Below are 21,578 nucleotides of genomic sequence, written 5' to 3' on the forward strand. Positions count from 1 at the left end.
TGAAGGGTTGTAAAGGTGCTAGAATCTCAATGCCATCTTCCTTTTGGTAATTTTCAAGAATACAGCAAATGGTCCTTTTTGTTGCTGTGAGGGTAGAGTTCAACAAATGACTGCCTGTTTTTTCTTTCTTTTGTGGAATATTGCGGAGTCCACCTGCTTTCATGAATTACTAGGAAACTAATTTTGTAATTGTAATTGTAACTGATTGAATGAAGGATTGGAATTGAATGAAGGATTGTAATTGAATGAATGAATGATTATGCAGGTGGTAATTGATTGAATTAATGATTATAATATTTTTTTTAAGGGAGGAATTAGCTACGGATTAAATCCGTAGCTATAATTTTCAGACCTAGACCTACGGTCATACTATGGACTAAAACCGTAGCTATAGAGCTGTAGAGCAGTTTAAAATCTCAAGATAAGGTTTTTGCAATTTTAGACTTTGGTTGCTAGTCTTCTGTTTCTTTCATGGAAAAGTAGATGAGCACACTAGTTGAACTTTGTTAATATGACATAAATCTATACAAGCCAAGGATCTCAGGAATCACTTGTTTGAATATGTACATTAATAAATAGGGCCGACAAAAGATACAAAATGTCAAATATGTTAGGCCTATTGTGGATTGCACACACACAAAAATTCTCCAGATCAATGAAAATTCCAAACATGGTCCCATAATATAAGCTTAAGGAAGAGAGTGTAGCATATCAAAGGTGTTTTATATTTTATAGTGACTATCAAGGTTGATGTAGGGCATATTTGAATAAGGAATGCATTCCAATGTTCTTGCAAATTATGGTGAGCAGTTTGGCCCCTTTTATTTGGAGAACATACCCATAGCCTGCGTAACAATCCTGCTTACCTTCAAATAAATATCTGGGAAACTTACATATTTCAATGCGTTCATCATATTGACAAGGCTAAAGCAACAAAAAGGACTTGATTATTTGCCAACAACGCATTTACATTCAATTACACATGCAATCCACATTCAACCTGTTAATCATTCAATTACATATTCAATCCACATCTAAATCACATAGTCAAAATCCAAATCCTGCTCATATTGATATATACCCATTCTTTCTTCTTCTTTTTCTAAAGGTGAAGAACACCACCTAAGATTATTGAGTGGAAATGCTCTATACAACTATTCAAGCGGACGCCAACAAAAAGGGCAGCAGTCATGCCTATCATTTAGAGCACTTGTACAAAAAAAAAAAACAAAACAAAACAAAACAAAACAAAAAAAAACAAAAAACTATACAGGGCTAAAAAAATTAAAAAATTATAACAGACCCACAAAACAAGCCACCAATCTGGCACCCCAAAATTGATCTAAATCTTCAATGACACCCACCAACTACCATCCCTATAAACCAGCTGCACACCATAATAAGACATACCAAACCCACAACAGCCCAAGACAAAATGACCAAGGTAGCTCCTATCCAAAACTTGCACAACATCAGCCGCAGGACAACTGCATGGAGCAAAAGAAGGCCACATTGATTTGAAAAGAACATGTTGCTTCTGCTGCTACATACAGGGGCTGTTGTTGAAAACCATATCATGTCCTACATGGAGAGCCATGAGGGTTGCGACTGCTTCCAGCTATGAAGCCACATGCAGCTTAAAAACCCAAAAGTGCTGAAGAGCAATGTAATCTTCTCATACACATCTTGTACCATCATTTCAGACATGTAGAATTTACCTGCAACAATATCAACAAGAAAAAATCATAAGGTGAAAAGCGTTCTATGCAAATAGAGTAGAAAAGCAGTTATAAATTGGCAAAGTATAATGGATGATACATAAGTAGTTAGAATTTACTAAAACATTACATACATGAATACAAGTAATTCAAACTATGATGTCTCAATTAGATATATCATGAACAAAATATTACACTTTGTTCGTTATCCATAAATAAGATTTTTGAATGATTATTGGATGGCTAAAATGGAAAATATTGGAAGGTCGTATTGAAAAACAAGCATCGGCATTTTGTAATGTACAAATTTAACTTCACATTTTTGACGAAATTTAGGAACAAATTTTGACTTTCCAATGTTGACAAATTTGACAACAAAAGTCTTATGGAAGTTTTGACCCCACATTGTTGACAACTATGACAAATTTGACAACAAAGGTCTTATTACAAGCACATATATTACTAATTTTGACAACAAATTTGACTCCAAATTTATTGACAAAATTCCGACTCAATAACTTCAAGTGGCTTTTTGCTATTAGTAAGGCTAGCATAAGCATAGTAGGTGGAAAAATGGGTGCTCACTAAAATCAGCTAAAATTTTCTAACTTGCCAACCTATTTATATCATAGCTCACCTTCTAAATGGAGAGCCTTGATTATTTTTTTTGCAGTAGTCCACCTGATGGATGCCTTGAACATTTGAATACCATTATGGGAGTTCCTACCAAAGAAGCCAAATCAACATCTCTTTTGATTTCCCATCTCAAAATTCCACATAAGTGGAGAAAACATGCTTGTGAAAATCAGATTCTTTCCACCTCAAAAAGTCCCATGAAGGATATAGATGGTGCATCGGTCCCTTCCTACCTTAATATAGCAAACTTTTGCAGACAAAACACAAAATTTCTTCTTCTTTTTCTTTCGTTCTGTTAAGAGAAAAAAAAGTAAACAGATTCCACCAATTAAGTTGCAATCTTTTGGCTTTTGTAAGAAGAGTTAGAACATACACTCACGTTTGAGGAAAGAAAATCTATTTTTTCAAATGTAGGTTGTGTTCTTCACACTGTAACAGTTGACTCTTATCACATGGTGCTGATGATAACTGCATATAGGGATTTCAAATTTCAATGAATAAGACGTCTCACTATATTGAAAATTAAAAAGTTCATTCAATACTATGAATGATAGAGATTAACAGTTTTACCTGTTGAAATGCAATACTTCCTATAGATGTATCTTCACGTAAATGTGCCAATTGCAGGTTGCTTGAGGGAATTTGCTTGTACAAGTTTGTACTTGGTTGGTAGCCACAAGCAACCAAAGGGCCACTAATTGATCCACTAGGGCCGATCTTAGGTATTCCAAAATGACTCAGACTGGTACCAATTGAAGTCTAACATAGTAAAAACACAATAATGAAAACTTTAATGAGCACAACTTACATGAATGTTGACTCCTATAAATGTTACTCTAATATTAGAAATATACAAAATTAAATCGCACTTTTACCTGTGGTCTAATGTTGAAGAGATTTTGTTGAAACATGCCAAAATGAGGTGCTTGGTATCGAAATTGAACCAGTGGTGCATTTATGGACCCACTAGAGGCAGGAGTGTAGCCAATCACCATATGATGGTCGGGTCCTACATGGGATCCTATCGGTACTTCTGAGGGACTCATGACAGCAATATGTGTACCCTGATGGAGGGAAAAAAATCAAAAATTTAAAGAACATAAACATGTGACATGACAAGATTTGGTAAATAAGTTCTCACTGATACCTGATTAAGATGACTCAGTTCAGGAGAAGGAATTGAATAATTTGAAGGTTGAAATGAAGTAGGGTGCATTATGTTTGGTGCTTGAGTAGTTTCTCGTCTCTCTTGATTTGCTTGTGATTGAACGAATTCAGTACGAGATTTTTTCTTCCGTACTTTATTCAGTGGATTTTGATACACACGATGGTTGCCCCCAACTTGAGGCTTTACTTTAATCCCACTTATAGTTTGTGAACTCTGGCTATTAACAAAAGTAATTTCTTTTTCAATAGGCTCGGGGTGTGTTGTTTCTATATCTATGCTTTCAGTTGGCTCATGGCATGCACTTTTAGTATCAACGTTTTCATTTCGTCTAGAGTGTGCACGTCTAGTCTCTTCACTTTCAGTCGGCTCATGGTCTGCGTGTTCAATCTCTACGGTTTCATCAACGGATTTAGACGACCTCAGTGAAGGTTCCTTCATCCCTTTCATACGTTCCATCATTTCATCGTGGAATTTTTCTGTGTATTTATCAGCAAATTTGAACAACTCATCATGTTCCTTAGCCATTGCTGCAATTCTATGAAGCTTGCTACACAAATATTTATACCGCTTACCTAAAACAATATTATGCTCGCCTTTTGTTGGTACCCTGGTATGATCTCTACCAAAACCTTCTTTTGCATCTCTTCTCCATCTTTTCATAATATACCGAGGATCAACTTCTTTTACATTATAAAAATCTAAAACTTTCAATGCATGACTACATAGGATCCCCACAAACTCAAATTTCTTGCAACTACACGTCATTGTACCATCTAAAGAGTCGAATCTAATAGTACGTCTTTCATCTTTATCATTATATACACAATACTCTGCAATCATGCCAAATTCGCCACATTTAGAAATTGAATAATGCAAATGTTTCTTATACTCTTCTTAAAACATTTCAAATACCTCTGGAGTGTACACCTTTGCCATTTCATTTAAAATCTTCACATCAAGAAACATTACTGGGGTACTTTGCTACATTTTGAAATCAGCCATGGATTCCTTGTATTGTCGACTAGCCACTGCCCGTTCATAATGGGTGAAGAAATGCAGAAGATCGTATTTAGAGTTCAGATAATTTTTCAACAAGTTATTCATGCTTTCACTTCGTTGTGTGCTTTTTATGTCTGCACAAAATGTATTTCTTCCATAAACTAAAGCCCATTTTTCTTTTTCCTTAAATAGATTTTGTAACCACTTGTTATCCATTAAATTGTACTTCAAAATCATGTTATTCCATGCAGTTAGAAACTCTTCCTCGTACTCATAATCATATATGCATCCATTCAAATCATGTTCGAAACTTGTTGAACCTTTAAATACATGACTAAGGTGCTTGGCAGCATCCTGGTAGATATGACAAATACATAGGCGATGAAATGTTCCTGGCATCACTGAAGCTATTGCATTTGCCATCGCAGCATCTTGGTCAGTAAGGATTGTCATCGGTTCTTTTCCAAACATAGCACTCAAAAACGTTTCGAACAAGCACTTGAAAGATTCAATCGCTTCATTGTATAGCAAAGCCCCACCAAATATTATAGTTTGCTTATGATGATTCACCTTAATAAATGGGGCAAATGGTCATCCATAACTATTTATTCTGTACGTGGTATCAAAACAAACCACATCTCCAAAAACACTATAGTCCATTATTGAAATCGCATTTACCCAGAATATATTCATGATCTGATCATCTTCATCCACTTGTATTGCATAAAACAAAGATGGATTATCCACTTACATTTTTTGAAAGTATTGTAAAACGGCCCCTGCATCACCCCTTTCCATCACTTTCATTCGTTTTTTCCGCAAGTAATTTTTATAGTTAATGGATTGGAAACCCAGATTCTCTTGACCTCCAGATCGTCTACTAAAATATTCTACAGCCCCCTGGGTTTTATTCCCGAGCCATCAGCATTATCCGCTTCGTCTTTTTTAGCATCGGTCATGCCTCTGTGTGACCTTAACATGTGTACCTTTGTTGGTGTGATAACTTCGTGGTTATGCTCTGCAACAAACTTAGTCACACTATATTTTCCATTCATCTAAAGCTTAATCATCATGGATGCTAGGCAATTAGTTCTTGTAATCGGACGCCTAAATTTTGGAGGCTCACCTTGTTTTTTGTCACGTTTTTTACCTTCTTTAGAGCAACAAAATCTTCTCTTAAGTATGATGGTATCATCATCTGCTTTCTTCACCCATCCCCTTCAAGCACTGAACCCTGTATTCTTAGCATACCGATTGTAAAACTGAAATGCACTCTCGTTAGAAGACAACTCCATACCTAGTTCTGGCTCTTCATCTAAATTCTCATCTACATTGACCAATACATGTTGACTTGCTTCTTGGACATCTATTTGTTGGCTTGCTTTTTGAACATATATTTCGGTGTCAAAATCTAACCTTCGACGTGGCTCATCAAATGCTTGACTCTTCAATGAATTACCATCTATTTTACCAATCAACCTTCAAAGTAAAAAAGCATTCACCAAGCTTAAATTTGTGGATCATGCCCCGGTTCATGTTCTTCCTTAATCATACTCTTCACTTTCCCTTTCCTACACATTATAGAAAAACATAATTTATATTTGATTTTAACCCAACCCTTGAAAACAATAGCTCTGTAAGCTTTTAAAGCTATAACATATCAACTTCAGATTTCGTGCCATCCCTAATCTAAAGCCCAATTGGTGTTTTCATCTTCTAACAAAAAACGTAACAACTTACCTATTTCAGAAATGCTGAGGCTCTCCTTACTGGCCCACCATATGATGATCTAGACGATTCCAAAAGCTCACCCCACACATGGACCACTTGGGAAGGAATCTCAACGACCAAAGCTGCTAACCATCCAAAAGAACTGTTCATATGAAATTTCGACATTTCTAACCGACCTCTGTATTGAGTCTCATGGACTGAGATAAAAGTTTTGCCATGTGACCCACATACAGTGGGGAATTCTAAATGATTAAATTGTGGGAACAGGCAAGCCTCAACATTTTTATACCTGTTCATCTATCTATAGAGGGAGAAGAGAGAGGGAGGGGAGGAAAAAGAAAAAGAAAAAGAAAAATGCAGCCTTCTCTTTCCCACCAACATGTCACATGTTTTGAACCCCTTCCTTACTCGAATTTCATGATAACATTATGCTCCCAAGCCCCAAAATCTGGCCTACTCATCAAGTAGGTGCAACCTTTTTTTTTTTTTTCAGACAAACGAATACTTCATTTCATCTAGGGAAGAGCACAAGGCTGTAAAAAAGAGGGTTTCAGGTAGGTGCCACTTTGAACAGTCCTCCAACAATCAATTTGAAAACAAAAATGGAAAAGAAAAGGGCAAAAAAGAAAAAAGGAAAAGAAGAAGAAGAAGAAGATGCTAAATTCCCCAAATTAATTTCCATATTCAGGTTGGAAAATCCCCAAATTCTAAAATCTACCTCCGAAGTTGAAAAATCCCCAAATCCTAAAAATCGACATACAAAGTTGAAAAATGACCAAATCCACATTTGAAAATGATAAATCTCCAAATCCCCATGCTGTTGCAAATAAGATTGAGAGAGAGAGAGAGAATCAGACAGACCTGATGTGGAGTGTTTGGGTTTCTCTCGGACAATGGAGGGCTCCTATGGTGAGAGGCTTTGGAGAGAGGCTTTGGATTCGAGGTCCGATTCATGCGTCGGGGTTAGCACGCCGTGAGATGCAACAGAGACATGGCGGTTTCTGTTGGATTTCAGAGAGGGAGAGAGAGAGAGCAGGAGAGAAATGGATTTTTGTTGGACTCGAGAGAGGGAGAGGCGGGAGAGAATTCGGATGCTTTCTCATCTCGAGCAGGTACTCGGGTGAAACGGGCCCTAACGCCGTTTGTAATGGTCCTTTCACTTACCTCGATAGCTTGATGGGGCCTACTCTGACACACCAATGGTAAGGCGCCAGCTATGAGCGCCAGCCCAGGAGCTACTGGTGGGGGGACTAGCCAATCCGCGTTCGGGCCTACATCCCACTAACGTTACAGGGGGGGGGGGAGAGAGAGAGAGAGAGAGAGAGAGAGAGAGAGAGAGAGAGAGAGAGCAGCACATGGCTGCTTGTACTAGCAGCATGGCTGCATTTTAATTTCTTTTTCTTTTTCTTTCTGAAACAAATAGAGGTGGTCCCACGTAGGGCCCATCACAGTAGCATATATCTAATACAATATATATATATATATATATTATATAATATAATATATAATATATATAATATAATAAAATATATATTATATATCAAACGTCCAGGCCGTCCAAGGCCTAGACAGTACATACATCACGATGCTGCCCCACACGTGGGGTGGGTCTCACCGTCCAAGAATGGTGGATGGTCTGGATTAAACACATGCAACATGGTGTGGCCCAACAGAGTGGATGGACGGTGTAGATGGGTCCCATGGACCCCACTGTCAATCACATTACATCGTTAGCCACTCCCTACAAGGGAATCCAAGACCTCAGTGTTGCAATGAGGTACCTCCATTCAATCTACCAATTGAGCTATGGGCTGGGTGTGTCAGGGAGGGCCCCACATGAACGTGGGCCCCACCGTTCAAAAATGGTGGACGGTTTAGATTAAACACATACAGTATAGTGTGGCGCGCCAAAATGGATGGATGACGTGGGTGGGTCCCATTGTCCCCACCGTCACTCCACACCCATGCCAGTACATAGTCCGTGTCAGTACACACTCATGTTAGCCACCCACATCAGTGCACACCTACTATTAGCACACCTACATTAGTGCACACTCACTGTCAGTTAACACTTCACTGTTAGCCACCTCCGCTGATGGACGGGTGGCATGCCTCATCAAGGTGGGTCCCACATGGCCCACCTATTTTGGATTAGTCTGATATTTGTGTTTTACCCATGGCACGTACCACCCACGAAAACAGTGGGGGTCCACATCAATGGATGGTGTGGATAAGGTCCTGCATCAAGTGGGCCACAAGCCATCATACCCACAAAAAAAGAAAACAAAACAATAGAGAGAGAGAACGGAGAGGATGGAGGGGCCCCGCCACAATAGGCCCCTTTTGATACAAATCCAACATCAAGGTCGGTCCCACATATGTGGACCATTAAATAAAAAAAGGATAAAAGATAAACATCCAAGATCATCCACCGGCTTCTTCTTGCACCCTAGGCTTCCTTAGCTCCTTAGCTTTGATTCCAACGGAGTAGATGAGGTTTGAATGGTTGAGATGAGAGATGAAAGGGTAGGAAAGGTGGGCCACTCTTGTGGCTCTCTTGGAATGGAAGAGCTTGGACGTTTGGAGGTTTTTGGGTTGCTTGGATTGTGATTTGAAAATGAAGGAGAGAGAGGGTTATAAAGAGAGATGGGTGATGGAGTGAGACATGATGGGATTGATTGATTGATTTATTGATATGACAAGTCGTAGAGATTCTCTCAGAATTTGCACACGCTACGTTTTCCTCGCACCGAGCGCTGGCCCGCATCTCCTGGCCAGAGTATCTGATCAGCGCACGAGATGAGGCATCGGAACTGCGGTGACGGCGTGGTTGCAAGGGTACAAGTCTCAGTTTGAGTCGACTCAGGTTGACGGCGTGTGACGCAGGGTCGCGTGCAAATACTGGTTAAGGGTTGAAGGTTGTCGGAATTCGATTGAGAAGACCGCGGAAGTCTACGGAACAGTACGGTCTAGGATACGGGGCTTACACTTCCTATTGAAAAATTATTTCGAAAATACCACATTTTTCACTAGATTTTCACTTCTAATGTCTATCCAAGAGTGGGTAACAAAATTGATCTTACTCCATTCATGGTTCACATTCTTCATGCTATCACTACCTTAGCTAGGATTTGTCTTCCTACCCTCATATGTTATTCTATCATTCAGTATCACATGCATCCTAGGCATGGTTCTCTTCTATTATGTCATCTTATGATGTCACTCACATTGTCTTTCTACAGTGTCCAAATTTCATTGATTGAGGCACCAGAATCTGAGCTTCCCTTTAATTCTTCCAATTTACATATGATGAACTTGATGCCTCTACCTGAGCAACGAAGAGTTCAGGATGAAAGATAGGAAGATGACGTGAATATGAATGGCATTTTCAATGAGTTGGAGGAAGAAACTGTAGAAGATGAAGATGACTCAGAATATCATCCATCTAATTTTAATGAGTGATTATTCTCCTTAGAGCAGAGGATGGATGCATTGCATATATCTCAGGAAGCTCTAGCACAAAATCAAAAGTTGAATATGAAGTACATGAAAAAGTACTTTCATTGACTTAACAGGAGCTTGAAAACCATTGATGCTGAGATGCCTGCTCCATCTTCATCTAAATCAGATTGATTTTTATCATAATGGTTTATAATATCTTATATTTCTAACTTGGATCTGCTTGATAGTTTAAGACTTGATAGCATGTTAACTTTCAAGTACTGATTTGCTATTGCTTAACTATTTGATGCTCTTTGATGTAAATAATTTTTCTATTATTGTATCATATTTCTTTCTTTGAAATCAGTTTCTTCCTTTGTCAAGTTGTGATAAAAAGGGGTAGAGATAATGATAAAAAGGGGTAGAGATAAATCTTATGGTGAAAAATCTTATGTTTATCTGAAACATTTCATATTTGTATGGAAAATAAGATTTTCTTGAGTATATTTCTCAGGGAGAGCAGGTGGAGCATATAACATATTTGGTCTTCAAGATTTGATCCAAAGTCGATTATGAATGGTGAATCCTAATGTCTATTGTAATTATTCATAATGTGATGTGTATATAATGTTTTGTCACGAAATTGACAAATGGAGATATTGTAAGTGCTAATATTCTAACAACACATGTACTTATCAAATTTCATAGACAAAATATAGTATGGATCTTCAGCACACTTTAGTTCTCTATGACATTTCAAGAGCGCGACTTAACATCTCAATAATTGAATATTCGAAATGATTCCAAGTGAAAGATCAAGTATATGCCAACCTACAAGTAAAAATGACCTTAAAAAAGACCATAGGATACAGTACTTGATCATGATTTTTAAACCTTTAAATTATGAAAAAAATTCATGAAAATTTGAGGATGTTAGGCTGGCCTGACCCTGGGTTTGGCTAGCAGATTTCAACTTGGGTCAGCCCAACATTAGCCTAAGTCAAGTTTCCAACAACTAGAAATATAAAAGCAGTTGCAAGTTCGGCTAGCCTGACCCTGGGTTCGGCCCGCCGAACTTTGATCGAGTCAGCCTAATAGTGATCTAGGTCAAGTTTCTAGCAATGTATTATTTCAAATTTCAGAAGAATTCAGCCAACCGAACCTTATATTCTACCAGTCGAATTTTTACTCGGGCCAGCTGAATTTTTGATAAAATTAAATCTCACGAAATTTGATAGTCATTATAACAGGATCATAGAAATTCAGCTAGCCAAAGCAAATCTTAGGCTGATCGAAAGACCAAAACCTTTAGCTATAAATGGAGACCCTTTTTCTCATTGTTTTAAATATGAAAAAGTGAGATAATTCTTCCTTAAGCAAAGAGAGAAACTCCAATCCGTTCCAAGCTATTTGTTTAATAAGAATATATATATATATATATATATATATTCGTCATCATCCAAGAAAGAAGATTGTTGCATTGATAAAAACATCTACTTTTAAGGCTTTATCGGTATCTTCACATCAACATTTCCTCTACGAGAAGATAAGTATTTGTTTTGAATATATTACTTTTAGTTCGAGCTTGTTCAGATTGCCCGAAAATCTCATCAAGTTGTGCAGTAGTTAGCCCATGAAAATCACTTGAGGTTTATTGTGGTAAGCCTATGAAAATCGTAAGAACTATAAGAAGTAGTTGAGATGATCTCGTGAAAACCTTGAAACTAGTGGAAAACCAAAATTACGAAGAATACTAATTTTGAAAATGGAGTAGGTGTGTGTCAAACATCAAACTATTATAATTCTCTGTGTATTGTGGTGATTGTTAATCTTATTATCTGCTTTTATTATTTTGAAAGATTGGTTTCAAGGACGTTGTGAAATAAAGTTGTCCTGCCTAAAGTTTTAGGTGAAGGTTGTCCTACGACTTAGTTGAAATCAAGGTTTCAATATCTTTTGCATTTGAGAATATATTTTCTTTAATTGATTATCAGGAATTGTTTTAGTCCTATTTACCCCCCCCCCCCCCCCGGACATCTATAGCTCATCTTTCAGATATAAATCTCCTAAAAAAATTTTGACTTGACCTAAGAATTTTTACAACTCTATTTTATTTTTCAATGGCCGAGCAATTATTGTGGCCCAAATCTTATTCTAGTCAAATTTGATCCCTCTTTGGTATACGAGGAACCCTAGGAAGTTACCGACCGAGAATCCAAAAGCACACTTCAAGGGATTCATTTTCAATTTATGAAGCCTCAATCTCTCAAAGGACTTATGTAAGTGGGCCAGATGCTCATCCACATTGGTTGATTTAACTACCACATCATCAATATAAATTTCCACGAAACGACTAATCATGTTATGGAATATAGCATTCATGGCTCTTTAGTAGGTAGCTCCTACATTTTTTTTAGCCCGAAGGGCATCACCACCCAACAGAAGGTCTCAATGGCTTGGGAAACCTGAACGTTGTTTTGGGTATATCATCCAATGCAATGTAGATCTGATTGTACCTTGAATGCCCATCCATAAAGGACACAATTCCATGCCCAACAGTCCAATCGATGAGCTGATCTTCCATCGACATGGGGTATTCGTCCTTTGGTGTAACCAAGTTTAAGTTCATAAAATCGATGCAGAGCATTAACTTACCATTCTTTTTCATTAACGGGACTACATTCGACATCCATTTAGAGTACTTAATCGGCCAAATAAAACCGGCCTTCATAAGTATGTATTTCCTCTTTGATTTTGAGAGTAACCTCAGTTGTCATCCGCTTAGGTGGTTGTTTGTACGACCGATAACCCTCATTTGTGGAAAATTTATGGTTGACCAAAGATCGATCAAGCCCTGGAATTTCATGATAATCCTAACCTAAATAGTCAGCGAATTCACAGAGTAGTTTCACTAATCTCTCCTTCTCAAGCAGCTTTAACAAGTTACTAAAAAATGTCAGCTTCGGGTCCTACTTTGTTCCTAAATTGACCTCGACCAAAGGATCCTGAAATTGAGGCCGAGAATCTTCTAACTCCTCGAATGCTTCTTCAATTCCAATGCTGTCTTCCTCAGCCAATTCCTCCACTTCACCCAGATTCACGAAACAACCACCATCCATTTCCTTCAGGTTTTCTTCGACCCTTCTTATATTATGGCCGCAAGGTCAGCCTGGTTGACCTTATCCCTTGGGGTTCCAATCATGAGATCTCTTTAATGGTTCAACTTGAAATTGGTCGACAAGGAAAGACGCCCCTTGACTAAATGTCATTAACTCGAGTTACCTCTGGGATGGCCTGCATGATACTATCTGGGTTCTTCTTTACCGATATCCCAGTAGGTGGCCAAATTTATTTCTTCCAGTGAACCTGATCAATCCCACATGTTCCTGGTAATAATAAGCTTCTGTGACATTTGAAGTAGCTAGGAAGGTCTAATTGTTGGCCAGGACTAGCTCAACCTTCTTTCAATTTTAGAAAATTACAAACTGATGCAGAGAGGATGGGAAGCTTGAAAATGAGTGGATGCAGTCCCTCCCTAACAGCGCATTGTAGCTCGATGAGGTGTTAACAATAAAGAATGGTGCTAAAATAGTTTTGGTGCCTACTGTTAGATCGACCAGCAAAACACCATGGGTATTTGTTACATCACCGACGACGTTACTAACCATTACTTTTGATGGAATCAAATTGGTCGTAGTCTTCTTCAACTTAGCCATCATTCTCCATGGCAGTAGGTTAACTGCAACCTCATTGTCGACCAAAATCTTGGTAACAGGGCATCTGTCCAAATGAGCTGATATATACAATGGCTTGAGGTGTTATGTCCTATTGTGTGTAGGCATATCGCTGACCACCCTCTCGGACATGCCTCCGCCTCCACCGTGACTGTGTTGACCTGTGGCACTACATCATCCTTAAACTCACTTCCAACCCCTTCCTCGAATGGAAAAGAAGTATGTTGTATGATCACTGGTGGGGTATATTCCTCCACATCACTAGCCATGTTGTTCGATTGAGTGGGCCTTGCTTGAAAACTAGATGACAAGGTAAAAACCATGTTATAATGGAATGTCACTGGTGGAAATGTCCCAAACACAATTTCATCACTCAAATATTTCCCCCGTAGTGTTTCAGATTCCATATTCTCTATGTGGCTAGCACATTCATCACCCACAAGTTCGACTGATGGGGCTATAGGCAAGGCAATCTTCAGTGCGTTAGCGGTTGATGATAGTTCATTTCCAGCAATTCATCCATTGGGCAGTATTCTTCATTGAAGTAATCTGACAAGTTGCTACAACTATCTTCCTCTTTTGGATTCATCGACCGATCAATGTCATGAGCATCTAAACCTTCCTTTGCACTGTAGTAGACATCACTACTTCGATCATGTTCACTATCACTTACTTTTCCTGAATCCTCCAGAAAGGCTTAGGCGTGTCTTTTTTTTGTTGAGGAAGTACCACCTTTCATCTCGATCCTCTTCTTGCAGTGGCCCATTGTCTCTATCAATGGCGTTTTGTGTTCATGTCAATGTTTCCGGTACTGTAGAAAAATTTGGGTGTGTTACGCATTGCCAAACTCCATGTGTGGTAGGGGTTTTAACCATCCTCGGCACGGGTGGCCCCAAACGTGAGCAACAGTTTGGGGAAATTTGTGAAAACTATCGGTGGTCGGGGCCATTTCCATGATCGCATGGTGATATTTCCAACCCTGCTTAGCGAGGGCTTCCCATCAAGAGACGATTCCTCGAGCGCATCAATCGCAAAGTTCAAGGTCTTGATGGGTTCTCTTAACAATACCCGATTGATCATCGCTAAAACAAGGGGACCCTTGGCGCCTTTGTACAAGTCGATATGGTGCCTTTCGCTGCTTACCTGGGGTGAGTTCGACCCTAAATCGTGGTTGATTCTTCAGATTGGCAATGATCATGTTCACTTCAATATTGGATGAGAACGGTTCAGAGTCAATCAACATCACCTCCTCACTCTTTTCTAAAAATTTCAACAATCCTCGATCAATGTGGTCTTGATGACGTTCCTGAACACGATACACTTATTAGTTAAATGTGATCGAGTTACGTGCCATTTGCAGTACTAAGTCTTCTACAATTCCTCGGTTGAAGGTACCTTATGATTCATAGGAATCTTAATAAATTTTTCGGCTAGCAAAATGTCAAACACTTCTTCAACTCTGGTAATATCAAATGTGTAAACCTTATGAGCCTTTAATGTGGTTGACTCCGCTTTGACCAATGCAAAACATACCAATGGCTTCTTGGCCACTACTTCAGCAATTACAATCTCGTAATTAGGGGGTCGTTGTAATACGTCCCTAATGATGAGTTCTTCTTCCCGGCTCCTTTTTATAGGAGTTCTTTGTAATGAGAAATGTTTTTAATTAGGTCATATAAATCAATAAATTTTGTACCTATGAATTTCTTACGAAGGTTATATTCGAGCCCATCTTGTGCTAGTTGTACAAACTTGGTCTCTGTCATTACTACTTTGCAATGGCTCTTCGCCCGCTTGAATTGCGTAATATAACTCTTGCACGATTCCCCAGGCAATTGTCGAAACAATGTTAGGTTGGCTATGGTAATCTCTCTATTCTTAGAAAAGAATTGAGGATGGAATTTGTCTTCCATATCTTGACAATTATGTATTGAATCGGGCAACAAATTTGAGTACTAAGTGAAGGCTACAGCGATCAGTGAATGGTCGAACAACTGTATCTTATAATAGTCATTGTTGGCCAATTCTCCACATTGCATTATGAAGAGGCCAACATGCTCAATGGTCGTATGACTGGGCTCGACTGAAAATAAAGTGAAATCCGGTCAATAGTTTCTCGACAATGGATGCTGTCGATCTATCCATTCAGGATACAACTTATGATAAACTGGGAAATTGTTGCGGTCGAGCACTTAGCCAACAACCTCCTAGACCATTTATACAATTTGGTCATGGTCGATCTGCTGAGGCTCTAGGGTTGGTGGGTGATCCAGACCAAATTGTTTTTTATTTTCCTGGAATCTAGGGAACCGTTGGGGATGAAATCCTCCTAGTGGCCCTTGATTCCTGTTTTCAGGTATAAACTTCCTAATCTCTTGCTTCGGTCCCCTAACTTCCATAGGAGGTGGTGCATTTCTCATTTCCGGTATAGGGATCGGGGTGGATTACACTCCAAAGGTGGAGTTGATGGCAATGGAGTTGCATTGTCAATCGAACTCCCCTTTGTATTGTATTGCGTTGCCGATGGTGTTCGTTCAATTACCAGAGCTATTGATCGATGTATGGCTCCGGTTTGGCTGGCCATGTATCGATTTGTGCTCTCACTTGAATGAGGAATTGTTCCCCTTGGGTTCCTCTGTATTCTTGCACCAGTTGGATGCTCATCTGACCATCCCAGAGCATAATAATTACCTCGTCAGGAAGAACAGTTCGGCATGTGGATGGTCCTCCTGGATCTTTAGCGGTAGCAGTCATGCTATTGTTTAAATTCATCGCCTCAAGGGTTGCGTGAAATAACACATCCTCACTAGAGGTGGTGTAGTTGGTGTAAACGGTTCAACCCCAATGATACAGGTACTCTTATTCATTATTAGCAATTCCACACCGGCAAGTCAGATACAAGGTCCCACTAGGTGTGCCAGAAAGTTATTGGCTGTTGTTTTCTGCACTGGGTGCACGGGTGTGCCATAATTGAATTTACGACTTCAATTCAAACCGAACAACAATGACCCCGAGAGCCAAGATAGGCAGACACGTAGTGTATGACCGAGACCTGATGAGATCGATCGCCTATTCAGCCACTCACTCAATGTGTAAAAATTGAATTAGACAATATTTAGATGGTGGGGTTTGTCCTCTGATGATGGGTTACTCCTTTGCCTTCTGTACGAAAGGACTTTTCAATACGAATTAGAATTAAATGGAAAACAGATCCTTACTATCGGTCATAGAGAATAGTTGAAGAAAACCTTCCCGATAGATAAATTGAGTCCAATGTGCTAGCATAAACTCGAATTTCAGCTAAATATTATCAGCTACTTGATTACTGCTACAGATTACTCTATGAAATGTAAAATGGTAGGCTTAGAAAGTAAAGATTGTACTATGAAATATAACTTGCTCACAAGGTAAGTAAAATATTGCACTATGAAATGTAAATTGACTGGATAATTGAAAGGATAATTAAAAGCTAATTTTGGTTTGTTTGGGTTGGTGTGAGAAGATTTTCGTTCTTGATTTACTTTTTTCACTTATAGCTTTAATTCAGCCATTTTGGACCAATCTCATGTTCCGACAGTTACCATAATCATTCTCCATTACTGCCTTCTAGATGCTTCACATGTTCTTGCTTCCTTTGCTCCTTATCTTGCCACATGTCATAAAATTGTTTAAGCACGATCGTTTCTCCATCAGTTGCTTTGGTAGTACATGACACCACCTGATACGTCCTATCTACACTTATCAAGAAATCTCCTCCGTACATATCTACAAATCTCTAAATACACCATGCGTATCCATGCAGATCACACGTAACTCCCTTTGATTGGTCATAACAGGGTATAGCGATAATGGTGATGAATAAAAGAGATAAGCTAACATGGATGAGTTGCTCCAAAGAGAAGCAATAGGGCAATCCATGTCATTTTGTAGTGACCCATCTAGCCCTCTTTGCTCTATAAGTCATCTTGGTTTTTTTTTTTTTTAAATAATAATAAAAAAAAACACTGAAAAAGACAATAAAAACCTAAAATTTTCCAACTCCTTGGATCTTCCAATGATTTTGAAGGAAATACAAGTTCCTTGACTAGAACCAGAGCATTTTGCATCGATCAGTAATGAGAAATCACTGCAAGTGAAAGAAAAAACCCCATTTTCTAATTTATGAGATTTTCACACTGATCTACGAAGAAAGAACGGATGATGAAATGGAAAGAAGGGAAAATAGTTATCGTTTAAAGAGGAGTACTGGAAAGATGTTGGATCTTACCTTGGAAGGTTCTAAATCTGACAGAGTTGACAAACTCGATAGGATATTTCTAAGGTTTTGGTCATTGGAGAAAGGAACATTGTAAAGTGAAGTCAGGAAATAAAAATAGGAGGTGATATGGCGATTGAAGATGCCACATGCCAGGTGGCTAGTGGTCGGTGCTCTGTGGGCCCCATCATGATGTATGTGTTTTATCCACACCATCCATCCATTTCTCAAGATCCTTTTAGGACTTTATTTGCAAAATGAGCTAGAAACTAAATCTCAAGTGGACCACACCATAGGAAAATAGTAGCGATTGAATGTCTATCTACTGATAGGTTATTATGATTTGCCTACAGCTAAAAGCCGTCGAGGAAACCACCACATGACCGCCAACTTTGATAAATATATATATATATATATATATATATATATATATATATAGAGAGAGAGAGAGAGAGAGAGAGAGAGAGAGAGTCATGCTCCCCTGCGCACCTACGCACGTGCGCACCTTTGCACACGTGTCATGGGTGTCTAATCTGAACGGTCCATGTGATGCGGAATCCCATGAAACCCCATGTGACAAATTTTCACCCTGATCTAAAATTCTAGTGGGCCATAGCAAAGAGAAATGCAAATCAAGGGAGGAAACTGTTTTCATTTTTCATGGCCCATCAAAGTTTTAGATCAAAGTAAAACTTGGTCCCGGGGGGTTTTTCGAGGTGCTACTTCACATGAACGGTTCAGATTTTGGATCCACATCACGTATGATGGGTTCTCAAAAAAGTTTATATGTAGTACGTACGAACTGGTTCGCAGGTGAGCGTTTCCGTGTGTATATATATATATATATATATATATATTTGTAGTGGGGTTCCACTACATAAAGTGACGGGATTGCTAAACAAAGTGACGTGGTTCCACTAAACAAAGTGATAAGATTGTTGAACAAAGTGATGAGGTTCCACTAAACTAAGTGATGAGGTTGCTGGACAAAGTGACATGGTTCTACTAGACAAAGTGATGAGGTTCTTCTAGATAAAGTGACGAATAAGGCTGTTCACGAGTCGAGCTAACTCGAAAAACTCGCTCGACTCAGTTAAGATTGACTCAGATTGAATGCCCGATTCGGGCTGAGTCAAGCTAAATATTTGAAGCTCGAGTTGAGTTTGAGCCGAGTTCGACCATGGGGCATTTCAACTCGACTCGGCTCAAGTAAGATATATATATATATATATATATATATATATATATATATATATATATATATATATATATATATATATAATATTTAACTTTTAAAAAAAGTTAAAAGTAAAAAACTTAAAACACCCTACCCTTACCCAACCCATTCTCTCTCTCCCTCTCTTTCTTTCCCTTGCTCTTACCTTAACCCTACCTAGCAACCCACCAGCCACCGGTCGTCATCTCTACCCCTCTCTATCTCTCTCATTCTCCTGAAGTGTTCGAGCCAACCCACACGACCGCACCCACTCGGCAACTTCGAGTAACCCGCATGGCCGCACCCAGCGGCCCACTCCGCCCATTCGGCCACCACAAGGCACAAAGGTAGGTGATTTTGTTGAATAATGTTTTTTTATTTATTTATATTAATATAGTGAATAATATATGATATGATTGTAGATTTTTTTATAATATGATTAATTGGGTCGGGTTGGGCGATGATGGTCGATGGGTTGGGCAGCAGCAGCAATAGGTTGAGTTAGATTGGGGTTTGGACTCGTTTGGGTCGAGGTTAGGCGATGGCTTTGGGTCGGGTTGGGTGCTGGATTGAGTTGGGTTGTGATAATATGAACAAGCTTGAGCTCGACTTAAAGTAAACTTGACTTGACTCGACTCGAACCACTAGCTCAACTCGACAACTTGGGCAAACAAGCTAAGCTTCAATGTTGAGCTCAAGGCCGAGCTTGAACTCGAGTATAGTAGGGACGAGTCGAGCCGAGCTTAGCCCGCCTCGACTCGACTCAGCTCGATGTACAGCCTTAGTGACGGAGTCGTTGAACAAAGTGACGGGTTGAAGTAGTCCAAGTGATGGGTTGTCAAATAAAGTGATTGGCTTCTACGAATTAATTAACACGGTTGGTGAATATAGTGGCGAGGTTTCACTAGATAGTGACAACGTTGCCAGATAGTGATTAGGTTCCACTAGATAAGTTGACAGGTTTGTCGGACAAAGTGACAGGGTTCCACTAGACCAAGTGATGAGGTTGCTAGATAAAGTGACATGGTTACACTTGACAAAGTGACAGGGTTGTTGAACAAAGTGATGGGTTTCCATTAGACAAAGTGACATGGTTCTACTAGTTAAAGGGATAAGATTCTACTAGATAAAGTGATGGAGTTGCCAGACAAAGTGAATAGATTCCACTAAACGAAGTGACTGAGTAGCCTGACAAAATAATTGGTTTTCCAGGATAAAGTGACATGCTTTGATTTAATAAAGTAACGGGGTTGCCAGAAAAAATGATAGAATTACACTAGAGAAGGTGATAATAGGATTACATGAGACAAAGTGACAGGGTTCCTCTAATCAAAGTGATAGAGTTAATGAAAAAAGTAAGGGATTTTCTAAACAAAGTGAATGGGTTATTAGACATTTTGGAGTGGATTTTACAAGGAGATGGATTACCTGCAACACTCACGCCGTGGTGGGATTTCACCGCCTATGGATACTCGAACCCTTGACTGGGTGTTGAAACTCCCGAGAGTCTACCACTAGAGCAAGAGTAAGGATCCCAATCTATGTCCATTTTATAAAATTAAGGGTGGACATCTCTTTCCCAAAAATGAGGGAGACAAATCTCAGGTAGACCACACCATGGGAAACATTGGTGATTAAAGGCCTCACATTACAAATTTCTCAGGGCACACTGTAATGTCTATTTGCCATCCAACCTATAAATAAGGTCATAAAGACGTACTTCTAGAAAATTCCAGGGTGGACATCTCTTTCCCAAATATATATATTTATCCAACCTATAAATAAGGTCATAAAGACGTACTTCTAGAAAATTCCAGGGTGGACATCTCTTTCCCAAATATATATATTTTTTAATTAATGTGGACTACATGATTCAAGCCTAAATTGGAATTAGTCATCTCACTACACCAAAATCGTCATTTAGGAACGGTTTTAAATGAGTCGTCGCAGAAAAACAGGAAAGGTTCAAAACCGTTTTGGGTATCGTTTCAAATTCCAAAGACGAAATTTTAGGAACGGTTTTAAACCGTTCTAGTGCCTACAGTCATCTTTCAGGAACGAAATTTTAAAAACGGTTTTAAACTTTCTTAATGTTGCCAACGACGGAATTTTAGAAACAATTTTAAATACTTAGAAACAATCTCTATCCACATTATTGATATTCAATCTCTATCCACATTATTGATATTCAATCTCTATCCCTTTTTAAGAAGGCAATTACAAAAACCAAGGCTTGAAAATGGGACCAGTTGGGTGATCCTAGCCACTGATTGGAAGTCCCTCAAAGATTATAAAAGTGACATATACAATTTTTTAATAGAAAATGCAGAAAAAAAAAAAAAAAACATAAAAATGGTAATAATAAGACTTGAAAATTATAAGAAAAATCAGGAGTAACTTCTAGCCTCTCAACTCTCCCTCTCCATCTCTTGCACTTGCTCCTTTCTCCAGTTGCATGGCTTCTGCTTCTTGGGGACCTTCTTCCACAAGTTCCAGACTGATGTGTTTCACTGGTGCTGCAATCATCCCAGTTGCCTGCTACCTCATGTGCATGTCTCAATTCGACATCAAGGCCTCGAGTGCTGACAGCACCAGTAGTAACTTCTTGAGATCCTTATGTCAACATTATCAACAGAGGTTTCACCATCTGAGTTTCTACTAGTTCCACAATCCATGTTGA

General features: G+C 38.9%; 1 protein-coding gene and 1 long non-coding RNA gene across 2 annotated transcripts; both read right to left on the bottom strand.

Annotated features, from left to right (window-relative positions):
• Positions 1-841: 841 nt before the first annotated feature.
• Positions 842-3,417, bottom strand: LOC131250083 (uncharacterized). Its single transcript, XR_009173046.1, has 4 exons — positions 3,230-3,417; positions 2,925-3,113; positions 2,734-2,822; positions 842-1,718 (listed from the first exon to the last, which is right to left on the bottom strand). It is a non-coding gene; the product is annotated as an uncharacterized LOC131250083 (long non-coding RNA).
• A 27-nt stretch (positions 3,418-3,444) lies between these two features.
• LOC131249669 (protein FAR-RED IMPAIRED RESPONSE 1-like) lies at positions 3,445-4,287 on the bottom strand. Its single transcript, XM_058250449.1, has one exon. It carries the CDS (start codon positions 4,285-4,287, stop codon positions 3,445-3,447), a length of 843 nt encoding a protein of 280 aa, XP_058106432.1.
• Positions 4,288-21,578: the final 17,291 nt, after the last annotated feature.

This window comes from Magnolia sinica, chromosome 6 (genome assembly GCF_029962835.1).
Source record: "Magnolia sinica isolate HGM2019 chromosome 6, MsV1, whole genome shotgun sequence".
Classification (NCBI taxonomy): domain Eukaryota; kingdom Viridiplantae; phylum Streptophyta; class Magnoliopsida; order Magnoliales; family Magnoliaceae; genus Magnolia; species Magnolia sinica.